Below are 23,023 nucleotides of genomic sequence, written 5' to 3'. Positions count from 1 at the left end.
TTATACGGAGGCCCAGACGGGTCCAGCCAGGATCAGCGTGGCAGGCAGCAGCAGAGGTAGAGCAGGCGGGGGCGAGCGCAGGCCAGGGGCGGAGCTGGGGCTGCACAGGTCAAAGAGGCTCCCCTGGAAGCGGATCTTCCTCGAGTCCTCCCTCAGCGTCTCCCAGATGGAGCCCACCTCCGCTTGGCACCCGGACAGCGCTGTGAGGGCACACGAATGGAACGCCTCCCAGTGACTACAGCCAGCAGGAGGCACAGGCGTCAGAATACAATCTAGAATCTGTCAGAGATTCACAGTTTAACCAGATTCACTCTCTGCATACAAACATCTATTGTCTAGCAAGGAATGTTCACTGAGGTTTCTGTTTACTATGAGTAGTGTCAATGTTGAATCTGTTACTTTTACCATTTTACACCATTTACCACTTACTGTATGCTGCCACAAAAAAACAATCAACAAATTGAACTGATGCTACAAGGGAATACATTTTTTTACAAGGCCTCCTTTTTTTTTATCATGTAATATACTGTACTGGAATGACAGTAACAATGACAAAAAAGATGGCCTCTGGATTTCATTACTGCTGCAGCAAAGTCATAAATTATTCAGCACTGTGGCTGTTTCAGCACCATTCATTTGTGATATCTCCCTCGGAGATAAAGGAATATCTTTCTAGTCTCTCCTATGTTCCTCCGTCACTCAACCATTTCAAGAAGAGTTCTTATAAATGATTTACATTGAAACGGCTTGAAATTTTAAATACAGTATATAGCATTACATGCACATCCCTACAGTCATAAAAGCAATCCGTTCTCACGGGTCCTCCTCTTTTACTGAAAATGCAGATGTACAATATGCACAGATGGATGTGACACACACACACACACACACACACACACACAGAAAGGCAGGTTCCTATTACCTACACACGGCCTCCACTCCTCTCTCGCTGGTCACATTCTCCTGGTAGTTGTCCATGCTCACGCCCAGCTCCAGGACACAGTTGGAGAAGTCCCTGTAAATGTTCTCACACTTGACATCAGCAGAGACGCCTGCCACAGCCAAGCACAGGAACCCTGGAACACACACACACACACACACACACACTCTGATGGGGCTGACGGTTTAAAGGAAGCCACGCACATAGATTATTATTTAATCCAGCACTGGACGTTTTAAGGAACAGAATATAACAACAACAACAACAACAACAACAACAACAGCAACAACAACAACAAGAACAACAACAGCAACAACAAGAACAACATATGTTTCTTGATACCAACACCAGAAGCAAAGACAGAATCAGCATCCAGTTTCTTCTCAAACCACAGTGGTGGCTGAACTAGGTCATTCCTCTTCTTTGTTGTTCTTGGAGTTAAAATGGTGGAAACATCAGCTTTTGGAATCAGCCTTTGGTAACACTTTTACATGACTTTTACATGTTATTGCATTCATTTCCAAGGCATTCTCCATTCAAAGTGTATAGTCTTATGAAAAGATTACACAAGACATTAGACCTCGTACAGTACTACCTATGTTAGAGTTATGTTCTAAATGATTTGTCTGGATAATCAGTATATCTGATTTCACAGTCCATTCTTGTCTGCCTACCCACGCATACGATTAACATAGATAGTTCACATGCGTTAAGAACACTGGAATATCAGTGGTGGGGTGTGGTGGAGGGAGCAGGCTGGACCTTAGAGATTGTCTTCTCGTATAATTAATATACTGTTCTCGGAGGCAATGTTTTTTGTTTAAATATATATTTTTTAATAATATCTGTCTGGTTGTTGTTGTAAAATCTAATTTAAAAAATCGTTCAAATATAGTCCAAACTATGACTATGGGGTGGGGTAAGATCTTCAGCGTCTCTAATTTTAGCAGTTCTGAACTTCGTCACTTCGTTAACAGTGGAGGCTAGTCTAATGCAAAATGTCAAATCTTGGATTTCCTATTGCAGGCCACATGATAGTAACATGATAGTAGCCTACTCAGTGTCGAAATCGATTAGGTATATTACATGATATGTTTATATAAACTGGTAGCCTTACCGACTGCAATAAACGCACAGAATCGTGGACCCTTCGCCGACATAAATTCCATATCCCATCAAGCCCAGCAGAGGGGTCCTGGCGCCATCTGTGGAATCCAACAAACTCGTTCATAAATTGAAATAGTCTTAATATCAGATCGAAGTCGGATGAAAACGGGCGGCCTGTCTGATGGAGTCAGCTGCAGCTTTGCCCCGGACTTCTCGTGGTCCTGATGTGCGGACCCCCACCGGGATGCTCTCCTAGTAGCACTCACACCTCCCGAGATGCTCCGCGCCAGCTGCACCTCTGGCTCCCCCTGCTTCCCATTCGCTGTCAGTTGACTAGGAAATTATTTTCACATTTCACCGGTTCCTTAATCATAAGTTATCTTTTTATGTGTAGTCTGAACAGGAGGCTACGATAGGCTATACAATTCGTATTAGGCTAGAGTTGACTGTTGACTGTATGTAGGCTATGTATGTATAAATGTAATGTTATTGACTACATCAAATACTACACATGAAAAATGTGGGGACATTTGTGGTCCTTCACAACACAAGCGACATGTCCTGAGTACAATACCAAATCAGACAGGTATATTTTAACTTTTTATTTTGTTGAAAAAACATTTATCAGTGTATTGTGGCTGGTAGGAAGTGTACTGTCACCTGACACCTGCAGCCTAGCATCCATTACATTGAGCAAGCAATGTGTTTTAATACCTGAAGGTTTTAAATGCTCTTCAATTAGTTTTCCACCACAATTGTCTGAAAAACAAGGTATGACACTGGAATGGCAGCAACTATGCAGTAAGAAAACATAAGGTCTACAAGGAGAACACCTCTGAAACAGTTTGTCAGAGTTTGGGGTCCGCATGAAACCAATACTGCACGTACTGTCCCCTGATAATGTCACAGTTTCCGAATGGCACAATATTTCAGTTCATTACATTTAGTAACAAAAAAGGAGTTTTTAATTGACATACTCTGCGTAGCATCTTAGGGTCTGTAATTACTCAGCTTTCACCCTCATGTCTTTCAATAAGTCAACACAGCGTTTCAATTACCCTTCCCTCGGTAGTGATTCACAAATGACAAGTTTCCTTTAAAAAAAAATTGCTCAACTTAAACATTTCTCATTTAAGACAGTGTCCAGCAGGAGTAGTGTCCTCAATAGCAGTGTCTTCTGTCCAAGAACCCTTGGCCCAGATGAATTTGGTTCCTGTATCAGAGATGTATTGCCAGGGCTCTGTGGTGACCGAGTCTCCCCCCGAGCCTGGGTTGACGGTGTTTTGGGATGTTGGAGCTGCCGAGGACGTGACTGCCTGGTGGACATGGATGTGGACGGACGCTCAGAGACGCTTACTGATCGGTTCCAGCAGCTCTCTTGGTGCGTTTCCGTGGGGATGCTTTGGGGGACGCCCTGTCTGCAAGAGAGGAGGGAGACGATATCAATCACGTCTTCTGTGCATGATAATACAGAACCTCAGAGATCCGAAACGTCCCGTTCACTGAATGGCTGTCAAAACCGCCGGTAGCCGTTATATTGAACATTTCACAGTAACGTGACAAAATGTCTAGCACAAAATGCAAGTCCTTTCCGATTCAAGCAATTTTCCGAAATGTAATGCCTTTCCGATTGTTATAGAGGTTATTTATTGATTTATTGTCAGTGTAAATGAAATAAATATTCAATTTTGTAAAATTGATGTATTTTATCACTTTCAGAGTTACGAACATTTCAGATATGCGAACAACCCCCATTCCCGACCGGTTCAGATTTCTGAGGTTCTACTGTTAACACTCATCATTTTAATGATTAAAATATCATGATGGGTAATGATGATGATTTAGTATTGTCTAAGGGACTGAGGGTGAAAACCTACTCATGACGTTGAGGGTCTCCTGGGGGATCCAGCTGATATCCACGTCATTCATCCCTCCAGTGCCCGTCTCCACCTTCACTGTCAGTCTCCTCCTCTGTACAACACAGGTCAAAGGTCATCCATATGTCAGGCTGATTACGAAGGCACAGCAGAGGATGGACTTTCTGCGGCAGCTGAAGAAATTCAACGTGCCACGGACCATGATGGTGCGATTCTACACCTCCATCATCCATCCTCTCCTCCTCCATCATCCATCCTCACCTCCTCCATCATCCATCCTCACCTTCTCCATCATCCATCCTCTCCTCCTCCATCATCCATCCTCACCTCCTCCATCATCCATCCTCACCTTCTCCATCATCCATCCTCACCTTCTCCATCATCCATCCTCACCTTCTCCATCACCCCCTGGTTGACCGTCGCTACAGTCAAGGACCAGACTAGTTTGCAGCGGGGGATACTTTCTGGGGAGAGGGTGATGGGCTACACACTCTCTCCAGGCCCTGCACAGGGAGGGTGATGGGCTACACACTCTCTCCAGGCCCTGCACAGGGCCAACCCCTCCCACATGGGCTGTTCTCTTTATTCACTTTGGCTGCCATATTGGTCAGTCTGACGTAATTGGTGGTACGAAGTGCCCGTTGACTTCATTGTTAAAAGTTCACTATAAAAACACCACTTCAAGAACCAAAATAGTCAAAATAACAGGCTGAATACACTATCGGGGTTACAAACTCATCATTACCAGCCGATTGTTTTTCACTGCCATAGTTTTCGCGTTTGGAAATACATGGAAGTGAATGAGCCATAGTTAGCCGTCAGCTGCATTCACCTCCATGTATTTCTAAACGCGAAATTAACATCAGTAAACAATCTGAATCAGTTCAGAACAAACTAGATTGCAATATTTTAACGTTGCTGCTATAGAAGTCACACGTCATTTGAATGTAAACATTAGTTGCATGTTCCAACGGACGTTTAACGCAGGACTAGCAGAACTGCAGTGTGAATTGTATAGCTCTCGGCTTAGGTTAACCCTGGGGTAACAGTGTGTATGTGTGAAAAGGGGCTAAGTTAACCCAGGGTTAACTCTTAGCCCTGGGCTAAGGATAGGCCGAGGCTATGAATATGCAGTGTGTAATGATCATTGAACTACTGTAGACTGACCGTTCTAGTCTCCAGCATCTGGTAAAGCCCAAAGGCCACCAGGGCAATCAACCCAGTGAGGAATATGTACAGGAACATCCTGCAGGGGTGAAAAAAACACAAGACATGCCATACTACTGTCTGGTGGAGCAAATAATATAAAATAAATAAAATAAATAAAATAAATAAAATAAATAAAATAAATAAAATAAATAAAATAAATAAAATAAATAATAAATATATACTTTATACATGCTAATATATAACATATTAATAAACACATTAACACTTAAAACAAACTAATATATAGCATATTAATAAACACATGAACACATTAAACAACATATGGAATGAAGCGCTTACGTCTCCCCGTCCAGGAAGTCCTCCAGCTCGATGATGGTGACTGTCTGGTTGTAAATGGCCGTCTGGAAAGAGTTGCCCTACATAACAGAGAAGACCCAATATCAGCACCTCCAGCCATGCATTCTACCGTCAGCATGTCTGAAAGCACAGACTACAATAAAGTGGCTTGTAGTCAAATAACTAGTGTATACACCCTAAAATATGTGCACAATGGACATTGAAGCACACAGTTTTGCGTTTTGATAAAGTCAAAGGTTTTATATTAGGCGCAGTCTATTCTTACAACAGCCATAAGATGACTGGCCAGCGATTCTTCTACAGCGTCAATCCTAACCTTAACCCTTCTCTTCAAAGTCCTAATCCTAACCCTTCTCTTCAAAGTCCTAATCCTAACCCCACCCTTCATAGGCCGGACAATAACCCTCCCGTAACACATAGGATTGAAAATATAGGGAATAGGTGCCAGTGCCTTCTCCATAGGACCAACATGATGTTCCCTAACCGTAACTCAATTATGTATTTATGGTCAAAATGATGGTTAATAGTTGGTGACTGTAAGTACCGACGTGCCCGCTATTTTCACAGCACGCCCCACGACATTGAATCAACAAATAAAGACCTTACCTCTCCATCCTGGTAGTTGAGGAGGATGACGAGGCCGAAGGGCCGACCGGCCATCTGCAGGGCGGGGATGAAGGAGTACTCGAAGGAGGCCTGCTTCTGAGGCTGTACCACGGCGTTGAGGGGCAGAGCTGTGAACTTCACAACACAGCAGAACATAAGCAGCTAGGCCTTTCCACAGCAAACAAGCTGAGGCAACTATCCACACTGAATTAGTATGTGGGAGGGAAAGATGTTTGTCCACAAAGAGGGATCATTAAGGTATCTATCTATCTATCTATCTATCTATCTATCTATCTATCTATCTATCTATCTATCTATTTATCTATTTATCTATCTATCTATCTATCTATCCATCTATCTATCTATCCATCTATCTATCTATCTATCTATCTATCTATCTATCCATCCATCCATCCATCTATCTATCTATCTATCTATCTATCTATCTATCTATCTATCTATCTATACATCTATCTATACATCTATCTGTCTGTCTGGCCATCTATCTACTATCCATCTATCCGTCCGTCCGTCCGTCCGTCCGTCCGTCCGTCCGTCCGTCCGTCCGTCCGTCCGTCCGTCCGTCCGTCCGTCCGTCCGTCCGTCCGTCCGTCCGTCCGTCACTCCGTCCGTCCGTCCGTCCGTCCGTCCGTCCGTCCGTCCGTCCGTCTATCTAATCTATCTATCTATCATCCATCTATCTATCTATCTATCTATCTATCTATCTATCTATCTATCTATCTATCTATCTATCTATCTATCTATCTATCTATCTGTCTGTCTGTCTGTCTGTCTATCTATCTATCTATCTGTCTGTCTGTCTGTCTGTCTGTCTATCTATCTATCTATCTATCTATCTATCTATCGTTATAGCGTTATAGGATATGACGGCTGAGGGCTTGATGGGAGGAAGCCAAACTTACGTTCTGGATGTGGAACTGGAAGTCCTGAGGGTAACGGAAGGAGGCCTCTAGTGAATGGACGGAGAAATCCTGGCTTCCTTTGTTGGTGAATCCCACCAGGAACTTCACAATTTCATTGGCTGGGAATTCTGGATAACAACAACAACAAACAAACATTGAATAATTCAAACTAATGGTTTGCTGATGAGGCCTTAATAAGATGCCTTGGCATGGCATCTAACAAATGGTTTGCTGATGCCTTGGCATCTAACTAAAGAATTTTACCCTCGCTAATTGAGACCGATATATCCTTTGGCTCATAAGAGAAGACAGGACCAACCTTCGCCAGTCACAAAGAGGATGGTGGTGTCTGCGTCGGGATGGGAGGTTACATCAGCACCTGCAGAATCTTCATCTAAGTCATCTTCCGTTTCCTGACAGGATTAAAACAGTGAATTCATGTTAACTATATTCTTTCTTGAAAAAAAAAAAACAGAAAAGAAAAAAGAACAGCATATTAGGAAATGTTGGATCACACACCGAACCAGGGACCTGATCTTCCTCCACCAGCACCTCATCCTCCTCTTCCTCCTCCTCCTCATCAACAGCTACATCCGGGGCATCCTCAACAGTCTCCGAGTCTGCAGATACCTGGCCTGTCAACAGAGATGTGTCACTTTCAACAGTGTATTAAATCTGTCACAATGCATATTCCAGCCTCAAGAGCTTTTAAAACGGGTCATAAACTGTAATGCACCGAAATCAAGCAAGCGTTGCAGTGACTTGCCTCAGTTTAATCTAGTACACAACAACAGTTTTGTATGGACACACAAACACAAACTGACGAGATATCCGGTAATGTCGTAATAGGAACCATATGATTAATTTAATTGTTTGACAGAGTTGCAGTACAGCGATTCTCCTCGGTGGTGACGTGTCCCACAGTGTAGCAAGGCGCCATTCCGTTATCGACTGATACATGGTTGCACACAAACAACATGAACCCACTGAGCAAAGACACGTCTAAAAGACGTCTTTTAGATGTCTTTTTTGTCTTTTTCGGACGTCCAAAGACATCCAATTAGGAGCCAGAATGAATGTTTTTTTTTAATGTTCAGATATTGAACCCGTTCTGCACGTCCACAGACGTCTTAGAGGGGTCCGAGCCAGACGTGTGAATATTGAGGGGTCCAGCAGACGAACACACGGGGTTCAGGACCTGGACGTTATTAAGACGTGATCTGCCCGACGTTGCGTGTTTGCTGGGAAGCCTCAATGCTTGTGTGCTTCACACATTTTTTGTAACCAAATAATTGTCGGTCAAAGTTTTTATAGGCCTACTTATTAGTTGGCTATTTTGCCAAGCGTTCAAAGCTTTTAGCACAGTTGTAGAAATCTATGAAGTCACAAAAAACCCAATAGCCATCTTTTTCATTAATACAAATCAAGTTTTGTTAGGTTGACTAGTTTCACCAGTACTACGGAATGAACATTTTCTTATGCCACGTCGATGTTAAGCCTGTCCGCAACCATTAGGCTAAACTACTGCACAACTGGGTAAAAGTTTGAACATTGTACAAACAATTATACAAAGCGACTTACCAACTATCAATCCACACGGGAATGCCAGGAGAAAAAGAAGAAGTATTTTTGAACCGAATGGAAACATCTTAGTGGCGTCAGTGTTCAGCTTGTACACATCAGCAGTCAGACGGAAAGGAAGAAGAAACGAAAAGGGGAGGGGTCAGAAGATTCTAGCCACGCCCCCATCATCTGCTCCAGCGGTGCCCAGGTAAGGCATGGGTAAGACCTGCACCCCCCCAGCTCCATGCCTACACCCCCCCAGCTCCATGCCTGCACCCAGATCCATGTCTACACCCCCCCAGCTCCATGCCTGCACCCAGATCCATGTCTACACCTCCCCGGGGGCCAAGGCATGGGTAAGACCTACACCCCCCCAGCTCCATGCCTACACCCCCCCAGCTCCATGCCTACACCCCCCCAGCTCCATGCCTGCACCCAGATCCATGTCTACACCTCCCCGGGGGCCACTAGTGGATGATATTTATATGTTTTTATAGCAGTTATTTATTCATAGTTCTTATGTTTTAATGCTCACATTACTGTTATATGACCCATTGATTCTTGATTTTATTCTGTACCACTTGGGTTCTATCTTTCTGCTGCTGTTCTGCCCAAATCTCTCCTCCTAGGGACCATTACAGTTATATCTTATCTCATGCCCCAGAGATCCCGAGACACATGCAGAATCTACATGATTCAATAAAAAAAAGACAGAGTAGCCTCCAACAGAGAGGAGTAGACCTGTATCCATTGTTCTTAGCTCAGTCAATAGTTCCTGTGTTAGTTAGCAGAATGCATGGCTCTCTACTCCACATGGATACAGGGTGTCCTCTACACACAACCATTTCCTTATGGTGTGGTTATGCAATAAAGTGTTATCGTTATAGCCATTCAAACATGCAGTAATCAATACCCAGGTGTGTGTGTGTGTGTGTGTGTATGTGTGTGTTGGGGTGGGATTGGGGGGTTTCTGGAGACCTTGTGTAACGTTCCCTATATGTTCTCTAAAGGTGTTGAAAGCCCCACACCATAACACAACATTGAGGACGTGCTTAAAACGTCCTGTTTTGCTTATGAAAGTGCTGCGGTTCAAAGTTCAAAGTTCAAAGTTCCCTATATGGAGAAATGGCACATATTACTGTTCCTTGTACCAAAACAAAAAATTCTGTGTGCAACTGATAATCAGGCTGGGACAACTCACTCTGAAATCTCACACACTTACATGTATTACTTGGTTTAGAAAAGCTTACAAGTACAGTATCACCTTTATTTATGCAAGATGAATTCTCTGATGCCCTAATGTGCATACCCATGTGTGTATGCCCCACTTTGGCGAGTGCCCCAAAGGTTCAAGGTACCCCACCACTTTGTCGTGCGCTGAGTGCGATGTGAAACGGCAACGATGGGACAGTGAAGCGAGTGTGTATTGTATCAAGTTGTTCATTATATCAGTCGACACTTTCATGGACTCCTGTAAGTAGATGTATGAATGTCATGTTGACATCATTTGCCAAAATAATCAATTATTTTCAACAATTTTATATATTTACATCAAGTCAAAGCTTTCATCATTATGTGGTGAAATGTGGAAAGGTGGTGAAATGACACAACAATTTGTGAAACAGGCAACCATAACAACAACGTTATGCCAGTGACAGACACATTAAAGAGGTGGATGCTGCAGGTGATGGAAAGCCTGCAGTCAGACAGTCGCCTCTACTGGAAGACTGGACCACACTGTTGAACAGAAACATCCGGGTCCAGCCTCCATCACAGCCTCAGGAGGTCGGGGAGAGGCCCTGCAGAACGACGCAGAAGCTGCAAGAGGTACATTTAAAGGAGTAGTAAAGGGAAAATGCATGTTTAGCCCTGTTTTAAGGTTACTTATGATCATATACAATGGTTCAGATCAAAACGTTGACAACACTTTTGAGAAAGTCTAATAATTGCTCTACCACCGTTTAGGCCATACAATGGATGTGCGTGTGCACCTTGAAAAATCATTCAAAAACATGTTAAATGTGTGTGGTATCCAATATTCTTTATGGTTTTAATTTCATGTCTGTATCTCACAGCCCCACTGTATTGCCATGATATAAACACATGAATGCATTTCTAATTAGTGCCAGTCCCAGACTCTGAGATGAAGCTCTTTTTTACAGTCTGTGTCAAAGGTACTCATTATTCTCTGTCTCAGTGATGTTTTTATAGGAAGGGCTGTGGTTTTCTGCAGATTGCTTCCTGATGCACAAGAGCTTGTGTTGCTAACATCCTGTACCAAACTCCTATGAAAAGGCTATGGTGTAGAAACCTCAGACATAAAAGCTTGAATTGATTCATAGAGAATAGCTCATTTTTAATTTTGTATTAACTTTAATCTATCTCTCTGAATCAATGAGGATCGTAGAATTGAAGGTTTAATTTCTGAGGCTTCTGAATTTGAAAACATGACAGTCGCTTGTAATTGCACACAAAAAACAGGTAAGTCTCTTATCAACTTGACTCATTCCTGTGTTTCCTTATCTTATTCTTTCTCGTCCTCGTCTTTCCTAAAGCTTATATATGATATTAGACAACCTTCATTCAAATGTGAACTTAGAATGTAGATTGGGTTGCTTTTGTGCTCATTATTCATATAAAAAAAAATCATATTTGATGTTGAAATGCAACATCTTAAAAAAAAAAAAAAGATTATTTTTTCTTGTCTGTAGTTTTTACAGCTCTCTGTGGATCCTCTGAGTTATGGATCCTACTGGTCGCTGTCAGCACAATGTTGCTTTTCTTCGTGGGCGTGAATATTCTTTGCTGTTTCGCAAAACTTTTCTCAGGTAAGAGTTTCATCAAGTTTAAACTCTGCCCTACAATTGCTGAAAAATCACAATTCATGACTTTCATGTTTTTTTGTTACAGATAAAGGCAAGATGTTTCTACCGCGCTTCAGAAGGAGGTAGGCTATGTTTGAGAGACAGATAAGGAAATTAAAAGGTTGTTTATCCAAACATGGTTGTTTGTTTATGGAACAACATTGGATTGTCTAACTCTTTCTCTCCATCATCAGTCTAAGTCTGAGACTGAGAGACATGGAAGAAAACCCCATTTATGGAAATATCAGCTACATTCAAACGAGTGAGTGTGTGTGCATATGTGTGTTCTCTAAAGTTTTCAAAATAACAATAAAATGCGGCCTCTTGTGACCGATGCCTCCTTGCTTGTAGGAGTTGACCCTCCAATCTGTCCATCGTCAATCAGACATCATAAGGTAGTGAAAAGTGTCGCCAATTAAGTATTTTCTACTCACTTGCATTACCTACATTTCAATATAATTCATAATGTTATCATGTACATTAGAGGTACACTGATGTACGTCATGTACATTAGAGGTACGACGTATGTGAGATTTGGTTTGTGAGATCTATTTAATGTAGGAGTAGTAATGTATAAATGTCCAAGACAAATGTATGTTTGGGGTCATCGATGGTCATCCATCTTCTGTTTTCTTACTAATGTCTCTTTGCATCTCTCAGCCGCCCTCTAAAGGTCAAGACTGTTACGCAAACCTAACTGTGATGACCCCCAAGCCGATGTCTCGCCGCGGCTCCCCAAAGATCGAGTACTCGGATGTGGTGACACTGCAGGCGCCTCAGGAGGCCGAGAAGGAGACAGAAGGCAACACAGACACGGTCTCTGTGCTCTCTGGTCTGTACGCCTCTGTCCAAACGGACCGCACCAAGACCCTGGACACCTCGGAGAGCAACGACGGCTACGCCAACCATGTCTGACGGACCTTCGCTGACTAGGGCCTTCACCTCGTCTTAATGCATTTTTATACAACGGTTAGTTCTGGTTCTTGATTCTGATTGGCTGGAAGCCGTGTTAAAATACTTTGTAACACACACCTGGGACCGCATATCATTCCATTTTCAGTATTAATGCGCCTCCCGTTTGATCCAATGCATTGTAGTTGTTGTTGTTGCTTGGCAACCCTTTTCTTAGGGGAACTATTTTGCTCGGCGGAATTGAGGGAATGATGCTTCGTTTTGAATAAATGTTAATATTTTACATTGCTGTGTGTTTATTTTACACTAATAGCTGTAGTCACCGTTGTATAAAAGCAATAAAACACTCGAGGCCGTGTGTTATAGTGATTTTATAACAGCTAGGGGGGTTTTGTGCCTAACAACGCTCCCTAGCTGTTATAAAATCACTATAACACACGGCCTCGAGTGGTTTATTGCTTAAATTGCATTTGGAGACCAAGTGATAGGCCTAGGTGGCAGCAGCTGGTAATTTGGTCCGCATATTGTTGCAGTTTGACTTGTGACCACAAGGTGTCACTGTTGATCAGCTTGATGGTATTGTTGAGAATGTGTACAGTTCTCTGAAAGTATTGGTTCAAATAGGTGAAATGTTTTTTTTGCTTCCCTCTGGAAAATTAGGGGCAGGATCAGTAATCAGTATATAGACATTCAACCCCCCCGTTCTCTCTGTAAAGCACATTGTGTTGCCTTTGTGTATGAAATGCGCTATATAAATAAACTTTGATTTGATTTGATCAGCATTTATAAAACTCCCTCCATTATCAATTGTTGCAAAACAGTGGATATGGCATGTTTTCATCCTGGGTCCAGAATGAAAATGTAGTGATACAGGTTGTGCTGCCTCGACAGGTTTAACTTCACTGTATTTAGTTAAATCTTTTCAAAGCCAGGATTTATCTAATCCCTTTGTATGAATTTCAGACTCAAACAAGTGCACAGTAAACATATAGTCCCCCATCCATTATGCATGTTCTCTTGTCAAGCCCTCAAACTCTCACTGATTCTGGGTTCAAGTACAATGTCTCCATCTAGTGGGCAAACATGTCCATGCACCTGTATGCTCTAAAATCCTATATGATAAATACAAACATATCTAGCGCTATTAAACACCTCAATCTCTGCTCTCTGCGGATGTAGAATGTACATGGTTTCCCAATTAAACTTTGTCTGAGACTATACTGCATTTAAAAAAAAAAGAAAAGCGGGAGAGCTTGTTGAACGTGGGTTTGATTTCCTCCCTGGGCAAGCCCTTAAAGGAGTAGTAAAGGGAAAATGCATGTTTAGCCCCGTTTTAAGGTTGTTACTTATGATCATATACAATGGTTCAGACCAAAACGTTGACAAAACTAGCACTTTTGAGAAAGTCTGATAATTGCTCTACCACCGTTTTGGTCATACAATGGATGTGGATGGGCACCTTGAAAAATCATTCAAAAAACAGGATCGTTGGTCCTAGCTTACCCGGTTCTAGGACCCACCAGACGCCACTGGGGGGGGGGTTGGGGGGCATTGGGAGTAATAACAATCTCGGAGAAGACCCTGTGCAAGACCCCACGGTACGCTACTGCATTATAGACAGACAGTCCTCATTACAATAGGAGTAGGACACTTCAAATCCTATAGTAATTCATTTTTGTATGGGATGTGATGCACCAGACGCTCTACGCCTACATGTGGTTTATTTTCGGTGATTAGACTGACTGTTGACTGGCACAGCTTTAGGGGGTGATGGAGGAATGAGCTTAATGTATTGATGCTTTTTTGTGTGTGGCTGTAAGCCAGCGCACCTAGTATAGCGTTCGTCCGGTTATCAATCCCTCCCTCCCTCCGTTACTGCGGACAATGTTGACCTGCATTTCTCTGTTGGCACCACAAGAGGCAGTAGTCCCAGCACACCAAAATCAAGAAGGACACCAAAATCAACCCGCTGAGGACCTCGCTCCTGCCTGACCCACGCCTGTCTGAGATCCTCGCTCCTGCCTGACCCACGCCTGTCTGAGACCCACGCTCCTGCCTGACCCCCGCCTGTCTGAGACCCATGATCCTGCCTGACCCACGCCTGTCTGAGACCCACGCTCCTGCCTGACCCCCGCCTGTCTGAGACCCATGAACCTGTCTGACCCACGCCTGTCTGACTACCACGCTCCTGCCTGACCCACGCCTGTCTGAGACCCATGAACCTGTCTGACCCACGCCTGTCTGACTACCACGCTCCTTCCTGACCCACGCCTGTCTGAGGACCACGCTCCTGCCTGACCCACGCCTGTCTGACTACCACGCTCCTGCTTGACCCACGCCTGTCTGAGATCCACACTCCTGCCTGACCCACGCCTGTCTGAGATCCACGCTCCTGCCTGACCCACGCCTGTCTGACTACCACGCTCCTGCCTGACCCACGCCTGTCTGAGGACCACGAACCTGCCTGACCCACGCCTGTCTGACCCACGCCTGTCTGAGACCCATGAACCTGCCTGACCCACGCCTGTCTGAGATCCACGCTACTGCCTGACCCACGCCTGTCTGAGATCCACGCTACTGCCTGACCCACGCCTGTCTGACTACCACGCTACTGCCTGACCCCCGCCTGTCTGACTACCACGCTCCTGCCTGACCCACGCCTGTCTGACTACCATGTCCCTGCCTGACCCCCGCTTGCCTCTCTGACCTGATCCTGCCTGACCCGTATTAAATAAACACGCCTCCGGGCTTCACCTCCAAGAGTGAGTCTGCTTTTGGGTCGTCCTCCGCTAGCCCTAACACATAAGCACATAAATAGTCTTAAAACCCAGTTTTATTCCTTGGCTTTTAACCTGGTATGAGACTTTGCTCCTGTTTTAATTGCTGTCTACTGTCTTTTATTGTTTTTTATTGTTTCATTGTTTGTTACTGTTTGTATGTATTTATGATTACTCATGTACAGCACTGTGTTGCAGCAATGGTTGTTTTTAAAGTGCTCTATAAATGAAGTTGAGTTGAGTTAACACGGGTTACACAAACATCTACTAGCGCTACTAAACAGCTCAAGCTCTGCTCTCTGTGGATGGAGGTCATGAGGTAGAGCGGATCATCCAATGATGGGGTCGACGGTTTGAATCCCGGCTCTTCCTGTCCACATGTTGAAGTGTCCTTGCGCAAAACACTGAACCCCAAATTGCTCCCAATGAGCAGGCTAGCTAAGCGGGGGACCAAGTGCTCACTCCAGATCTTGGTCGGGGACCAGGCCGGAGAGCATCTGTATTGGGTTCTTTGGGAGGAAACCCTTGTGAACACGGTGAAAACATGCAAACTCCGCATCGTGACCTTGTTGTTGTGAGGTGACAGTACAAGGAACTGCACCACTTGCCGCACATGAGCGATTTTGGGGTTCAGTGTCTCGCAGTAGCACACTTCCAGGAGCTGGGATCGAACCAGCAATCCCCAGCCGCTCTACCTCCCGAGCTACGTACCTACGTGCTGCATCTTGTTAACTACACCCACCGATGCCATTTCTGGCTTTGCAGCCCTATGCTGTGAATGAAAAAATCACCCCACAGAGCGAGACTGACTTTGATTGCATTCTCAATCCATGAATGCATTCTGGCTTTCAACCTGGCATGAGACTTTGCTCCTGTTTTAATTGCCCTACTGTCTTTTATTATTTTTTTATTGTTTCATTGTTTGTTACTGTTTGTATGTATTTATGATTACTCATGTACAGCACTTTGTTGCAACCATGGTTGTTTTTAAAGTGCTCTATAAATAAAGTTGAGTTGAGTTAACACGGGTTACACAAACATGTCTACTAGCGCTACTAAACAGCTCAAGCTCTGCTCTCTGTGGATGGAGGTCAGGAGGTAGAGTGGGTCATCCAATGATGGGGTCGGCGGTTTGAATCCCGGCTCTTCCTGTCCACATGTCGAAGTGGTACCTGGCCTGGTTCTTATCTTTTTGTATACATTTTTTCCCCCCGTCTTGTCTTGTTCATTACATTATTCCGGAATATTACGTATACTGTATAATTGTCACTTGAGCACGTGAGCGTGTGAATAAATCCTTATCTTTTAAAAGGAACAGTTTGGTTGTCAGTGTGGTAGTATTTGAGCACCCCACTTGTAGGCTGGGTATTCCATCTCCCAGCGGTGTGAGCATACAGGTATTCCATCTACCAGCGGTGTGAGCATACAGGTATTCCATCTCCCAGCGGTGTGAGCATACAGGTATTCCATCTCCCAGCGGTGTGAGCATACAGGTATTCCATCTCCCAGCGGTGTGAGCATACAGGTATTCCATCTCCCAGCAGTGTGAGCATACAGGTATCCCATCTACCAGCAGTGTGAGCATACAGGTATTCCATCTCCCAGCGGTGTGAGCATACAGGTATCCCATCTACCAGCGGTGTGAGCATACAGGTATTCCATCTACCAGCGGTGTGAGCATACAGGTATCCCATCTACCAGCAGTGTGAGCATACAGGTATCCCATCTACCAGCGGTGTGAGCATACAGGTATTCCATCTACCAGCGGTGTGAGCATACAGGTATTCCATCTCCCAGCGGTGTGAGCATACAGGTATTCCATCTACCAGCAGTGTGAGCATACAGGTATCCCATCTACCAGCAGTGTGAGCATACAGGTATTCCATCTACCAGCAGTGTGAGCATACAGGTATCCCATCTACCAGCAGTGTGAGCATACAGGTATCCCATCTACCAGCAGTGTGAGCATACAGGTATTCCATCTCCCAGCGGTGTGAGCATACAGGTATCCCATCTACCAGCGGTGTGAGCATACAGGTATTCCATCTACCAGCAGTGTGAGCATACAGGTATCCCATCTACCAGCAGTGTGAGCATACAGGTATCCCATCTACCAGCAGTGTGAGCATACAGGTATTCCATCTCCCAGCAGTGTGAGCATACAGGTATTCCATCTACCAGCAGTGTGAGCATACAGGTATTCCATCTACCAGCAGTGTGAGCATACAGGTATTCCATCTACCAGGGGTGTGAGCATACAGGTATCCCATCTACCAGCGGTGTGAGCATACAGGTATTCCATCTCCCAGCGGTGTGAGCATACAGGTATTCCATCTCCCAGCGGTGTGAGTATACAGGTATACCATACCAGCGGTGTGAGTATACAGGTATTCCATCTACCAGCGGTGTGAGCATACAGGCTCCGTTGCATTTTCTCCCTCCCTCCCCTAGACTACATCTGAGGGAGGTTTGTAACATCCGGCCACACATTGCACACAGTGAGCGGCGATAAGGTACACATGCAATTTTTGGGCGTTGCTGGTGGAAAATGTTCCCTGCATTTCTCCCATCCTAGCTGTCCTCCTCCAGGGGCAGCCAGGAGCAGCACATCGTTCATGGCGCCGGGGGACCAGGTGCTCACTCCAGATCTTGGTCGGGGACCAGGCCGAAGAGCATCTGTATTGGGTTCTTTGGGAGGAAACCCTTGTAAACACGGTGAAAACATGCAAACTCCGCATCGTGACCTTGTTGTTGTGAGGGGACAGTACAAGGTACTGCACCACGTGCCGCACATGGGCGATTTTGGGGTTCAGTGTCTCGCACTAGCACACTTCCAGGAGCTGGGATCGAACCAGCGACCCCCAGCCGCTCTACCTCCCGAGCTATCACACTGTTTTCTGAGGGATCACACTGTTTTCAGGCCTCTTGAATCATCACTTACTGAACCTCTGCCTGAGAATGCAATCAAAGTCAGTCTTGCTCTGTGGGGTGATTTTTTCATTCACAGCATAGGGCTGCAAAGCCAGAAATGGCATCGGTGGGTGTAGTTAATACCTGAATACCTGAATACCTGTATGCTCACACCACTGGTAGATGGGATACCTGTATGCTCACACCGCTGGTAGATGGAATACCTGTATGCTCACACCCCTGGTACATGGAATACCCAGCCTACAAGTGGGGTGCTCAAATACTGCCACCCTGACAACCAAACTGTTCCTTTTAAAAGATAAGGATTTATTCACACGCTCACGTGCTCAAGTGACAATTATACAGTATACGTAATATTCCGGAATAATGTAATGAACAAGACAAGACAGGGGGAAAAAATGTATACAAAAAGATAAGAACCAGGCCAGGTACCACTTCGACATGTGGACAGGAAGAGCCGGGATTCAAACCGCCGACCCCATCATTGGATGACCCACTCTACCTCCTGACCTCCATCCACAGAGAGCAGAGCTTGAGCTGTTTAGTAGCGCTAGTAGACATGTTTGTGTAACCCGTGTTAACTCAACTCAACTTTATTTATAGAGCACTTTAAAAACAACCATGGCTGCAACACAGTGCTGTACATGAGTAATCATAAATACATACAAACAGTAACAAACAATGAAACAATAAAAAACAATAAAAGACAGTAGGGCAATTAAAACAGGAGCAAAGTCTCATACCAGGTTGAAAGCCAGAATGCATTCATGCATTGAGAATGCAATCAAAGTCGGTCTTGCTCTGTGGGGTGATTTTTTCATTCACAGCATAGGGCTGCAAAGCCAGAAATGGCATCGGTGGGTGTAGTTAACAAGATGCAGCACGTAGGTACGTAGCTCGGGAGGTAGAGCGGCTGGGGGTCGCTGGTTCGATCCCAGCTCCTGGAAGTGTGCTACTGCGAGACACTGAACCCCAAAATCGCTCATGTGCGGCACGTGGTGCAGTTCCTTGTACTGTCCCCTCACAACAACAAGGTCACGATGCGGAGTTTGCATGTTTTCACCGTGTTCACAAGGGTTTCATCCCAAAGAACCCAATACGGATGCTCCGGAGAGGAAGTGCGTCAGCATTCGAGGCTGCTGACCACTCAGTAGAGGTGTTAATCCCAATAGTAATGCCTGTCACATGCATTCTCCGGTTGTGAGCATGTCATATTACACTCTGAGATTATCACTTTAACACAAGTCTAAATCATCTAAAACATCTTTATTTATCTTTGCTCCAGATGTCTTTGTTTTACCATGGTTCTTCATCCCTGGAAACAATAAGATGCTCAGTGTCCTCATACTCAGTGAGCACAGTAGCCGGAAAACAAGTGTGTTGGCTTACAGATTATGTATTTTTCTGTTTAAAGGCTTAAAGGAATAAGGTCCTCCAGGGCAATACAGTGGGGAAGCTTAAACTAATCTCTCTCAATTCAAATTGCTTGAATAATCCAATAAAAAGGAAGCAGATTCTCGGAAGCAGATAAGCAGATGCGGTACCCACAGCTACAAGAGGAGTGGCAGTTCTTATTCAAAACAATGTGATGTTTAAAAAGGACAAATGTATGGGGCGTCCCGGTAGCTCACTGGATAAGGCGCGTCCCATATGAAGGCTAGTCCTTCGTGCGGCGGACCAGGGTTCGATTCCCGGCTCGGGTCCTGTGCCGCATGTCCTTCCCTCTCTCTCTCTCCCATGTTTCCTGTCTCTCTAAACTGTCCTGTCCCCTAAAAAATATCTTAAAAGGACAAATGTATTAGAGATAAGTAGTGAAGATACAGTATGTGTTGATAACTGTAGAAATAGAAGCACAACTCATAACTCCCATTAATGTATACAACCCACCTGGACTTCCACAGCAGGTCTTCGGAAAAAAGTCGTATCTTTGTTAATGATGGAAGCGAAAACATTACCTCTCGCCCTGCGCTGTGGCTGGGGCGGAGGTAATGAATGATTCTTTAGCGTGAGGCAGTTTGATGTACAGTACCTTACCTGACATGATATTAGTGTTAACGTTTAAACCCATACAATATTCCCTTTCAGACTTTGACTGTGCTTGAATGGAAAGCCTGTTTAATAGGCATGCGGTATACCCGGTTTTCTGCTTTATCTGTCATGATTGTGTTGCGCACATCAGTGTTGGCAACACATTTAAAAGGACAGGAAGGCTACTGATTGTGTGAGAATGATAAGAATGATAAGGGAATTGTCTTACCTTGCTGTACTGTAGCTCTTCATGGAAAAACATGCTTTCAATTTACAGAAACTGTAACAGTAAACTATTTTTTATTTTTGTATTTTAAATTCTAATGTGGAATACAACATTTTATGGAAGTTTGAGTAGCTTTTTGTAATCATATTGATTTACTTTGTAATCACATTGATTTACTTGAGAATGCATTACATGCTCTTAGTCACTTGTTTTAGAAAGAAGATGCACTTGTGAGTTCTGGCAAGTAGTAGTACATTGGCTCTTCCTACGTTAAATGCAATTATTGTTAGTCGCTTTGGATAAAAGCGTCTGCTAAATGACTGTAATGTAATGTAATGTACATACAGTACTGGGATTAAAACACATTTTGGGTTCAGGGCTGACATGCCCCCCCCCCCCTCAATGTTCTGTTGAAAATCAAAATCTCTCTTATTATTCCTACTGGGGGACTAACTTCAGAAAATGACTTTTATTTTGAAAAAGCCTCCACTGTTTTGTATCAGCTCTGGAGTGTGTTTGCTATAGTTGGTTATAGTAGGAGTGTGTTTCCCATGGTTGACTATAGTAAGAGTATGTTTCCCATGGTTGACTATAGTAAGAGTGTGTTTCCCATGGTTGACTATAGTTAGAGTATGTTTCCCATGGTTGACTATAGTAAGAGTGTGTTTCCCATGGTTGACTATAGTAAGAGTGTGTTTCCCATGGTTGACTATAGTTAGAGTGTGTTTGCCATGGTTGACTATAGTAAGAGTGTGTTTCCCATGGTTGACTATAGTAAGAGTGTGTTTCCCATGGTTGACTATAGTAAGAGTATGTTTCCCATGGTTGACTATAGTTAGAGTATGTTTCCCATGGTTGACTATAGTAAGAGTATGTTTCCCATGGTTGACTATAGTAAGAGTATGTTTCCCATGGTTGACTATAGTAAGAGTGTGTTTCCCATGGTTGACTATAGTAAGAGTATGTTTCCCATGATTGACTATAGTAAGAGTGTGTTTCCCATGGTTGACTATAGTAAGAGTATGTTTCCCATGGTTGACTATAGTAACAGTATGTTTCCCATGGTTGACTATAGTAAGAGTGTGTTTCCCATGGTTGACTATAGTAAGAGTATGTTTCCCATGGTTGACTATAGTAAGAGTATGTTTCCCATGGTTGACTATAGTAAGAGTATGTTTCCCATGGTTGACTATAGTAAGAGTATGTTTCCCATGGTTGACTATAGTAGGAGTATGTTTGCCATGGTTGACTATAGTATGAGTATGTTTGCCATGATTGACTATAGTAAGAGTATGTTTCCTATGGTTGACTATAGTAAGAGTATGTTTCCCTTGGTTGCTTATAGCTCGGTAGAATAAAAGCTGGTGTCAGTTTGTGCCAGATAAGCCTTGTGTTCTGGAGTTCACAGAAATCTGATTTAGGTGTTTTGAAGAGCGCTTACAGTATGTCTCTCCAATAATATCAATTGTGTGTTTTGCTCACGGGGAAAGCGTGTCACTGCATGTGGCGATATTATGTAACGTTGGTAATCAGCGTCTTATTATTTGGAGGCCATGGAGCCAAAATCCAAGGTCAGATCGAAAGGTTACGTACGGCCAGAGCAGAGATAAGCACTTTAATACAGTCTCTGTAGGGATGAAGGATTGTACAGCAGACTATAAGCTGTTCTCATCCTCCATTGTCCGTTATGGGACAGATCAGGTTTGTGTGAACAAGTATAGTACTTTGCTCTCTCTCTCTCTCTCTCTCTCTGATGAAGCAGTGGAAGGATCTGTGTCTCAGCCCCTGCAAAGCTTCGGATTCAAAGATATTGACATAATACAATGATTTATTTGACCCCTTGGGTCCGGACGCAGGACTGCTCCTGGCAGCCTGCCCAGAGCTGAGCTCGGTGAAGAGGGGCGGGCTTGTGACACCAGGAATGAGACAAAAGCAAACACAGTAAACCAATGATCCAGATATCTGTTTATCTAAAGGCAACCGATGCCGCGCGTGCAGAACGTGAGTCGTCTCTAAACAAGATTCCAAATTCTACAGTAGAGGTCAACGAGGGGTCACATACACCTCTGAGACTCTGGGCTGTTTACAGCGGGTCACATACACCTCTGAGACTGGGCTGTTTACAACGGCCCTCTGTCTTCATGTCTTCACGCTTTGAGCTGTTCTTTTCCAACCTTCGTATCTTCAGCACCTCACAATCAGAGGAGACTGACTTCTAATAGATACTAGCAATAAACAACTACAGTCAACTAATACTATCTGTCAGCTTTATTACACACTGTAATATCATAAAAGCATAAACCCTTGATCCTTGCAGCAGAAATGCTGGCAGTCTGTCAGCCATTGATATTAAATTATATAATTATTTACAAACCATCATCACAGGCTATTATGATACTTTTCACACTTTCACCTTCATGTACTGTACAGTTTGTTATATCCAAGGTACAGAAAAGTCCTGGAATTAAATAATGATGATCAGAAAGAGATGCATTTCTTGAGGTAATAAGGAGTCACTCAGTTATCTACTGTACGATAATGGAGTGCTTTCAACTAAAACCTCTAACCACGCTGGGTAGATAGCCGGCCAGTTCATGGCCAGGGATGGCCGGACAGGACCAGTTTATCCGCCTAAACTGTGGAAGCATATTATAAGTATCTTAATATTAGGGCATCTCTTTGTACTAAATGAATCATCGACAAAGAGTACACTGCATGCCATGTCTCTCCTATGATGTTATT

The 23,023-nt window shown here is 43.9% G+C and overlaps 2 protein-coding genes across 2 annotated transcripts; both read right to left on the bottom strand.

Annotated features, from left to right (window-relative positions):
- Window positions 1-2,171, bottom strand: LOC311311254 (neuritin-like; the record flags this gene model as incomplete). The annotated part of the gene is made up of 3 exons (XM_084440935.1): window positions 1-235; window positions 923-1,076; window positions 2,099-2,171. The coding sequence occupies 3 exons, from the start codon at window positions 2,169-2,171 to the stop codon at window positions 1-3; spliced, it is 462 nt and encodes a 153-aa protein (XP_084297061.1).
- Window positions 2,172-2,638: 467 nt separating this feature from the next.
- Window positions 2,639-8,667, bottom strand: LOC311311758 (translocon-associated protein subunit alpha-like). The gene is made up of 9 exons (XM_084441519.1): window positions 8,562-8,667; window positions 7,500-7,615; window positions 7,300-7,393; window positions 6,981-7,108; window positions 6,058-6,192; window positions 5,434-5,510; window positions 5,092-5,170; window positions 3,925-4,018; window positions 2,639-3,465 (listed from the first exon to the last, which is right to left on the bottom strand). The coding sequence occupies exons 1-9, from the start codon at window positions 8,626-8,628 to the stop codon at window positions 3,401-3,403; spliced, it is 855 nt and encodes a 284-aa protein (XP_084297645.1). The 5' UTR covers window positions 8,629-8,667; the 3' UTR covers window positions 2,639-3,400.
- Between the last annotated feature and the right edge of the window lie 14,356 nt (window positions 8,668-23,023).

Source organism: Borostomias antarcticus, assembly GCF_949987555.1.
Source record: "Borostomias antarcticus genome assembly, chromosome: 7".
In the NCBI taxonomy this organism is placed as follows: domain Eukaryota; kingdom Metazoa; phylum Chordata; class Actinopteri; order Stomiiformes; family Stomiidae; genus Borostomias; species Borostomias antarcticus.
The sequence above is the reverse complement of the archived record's forward strand: the minus strand, read 5'-3'. Positions and strand labels throughout refer to the sequence as shown.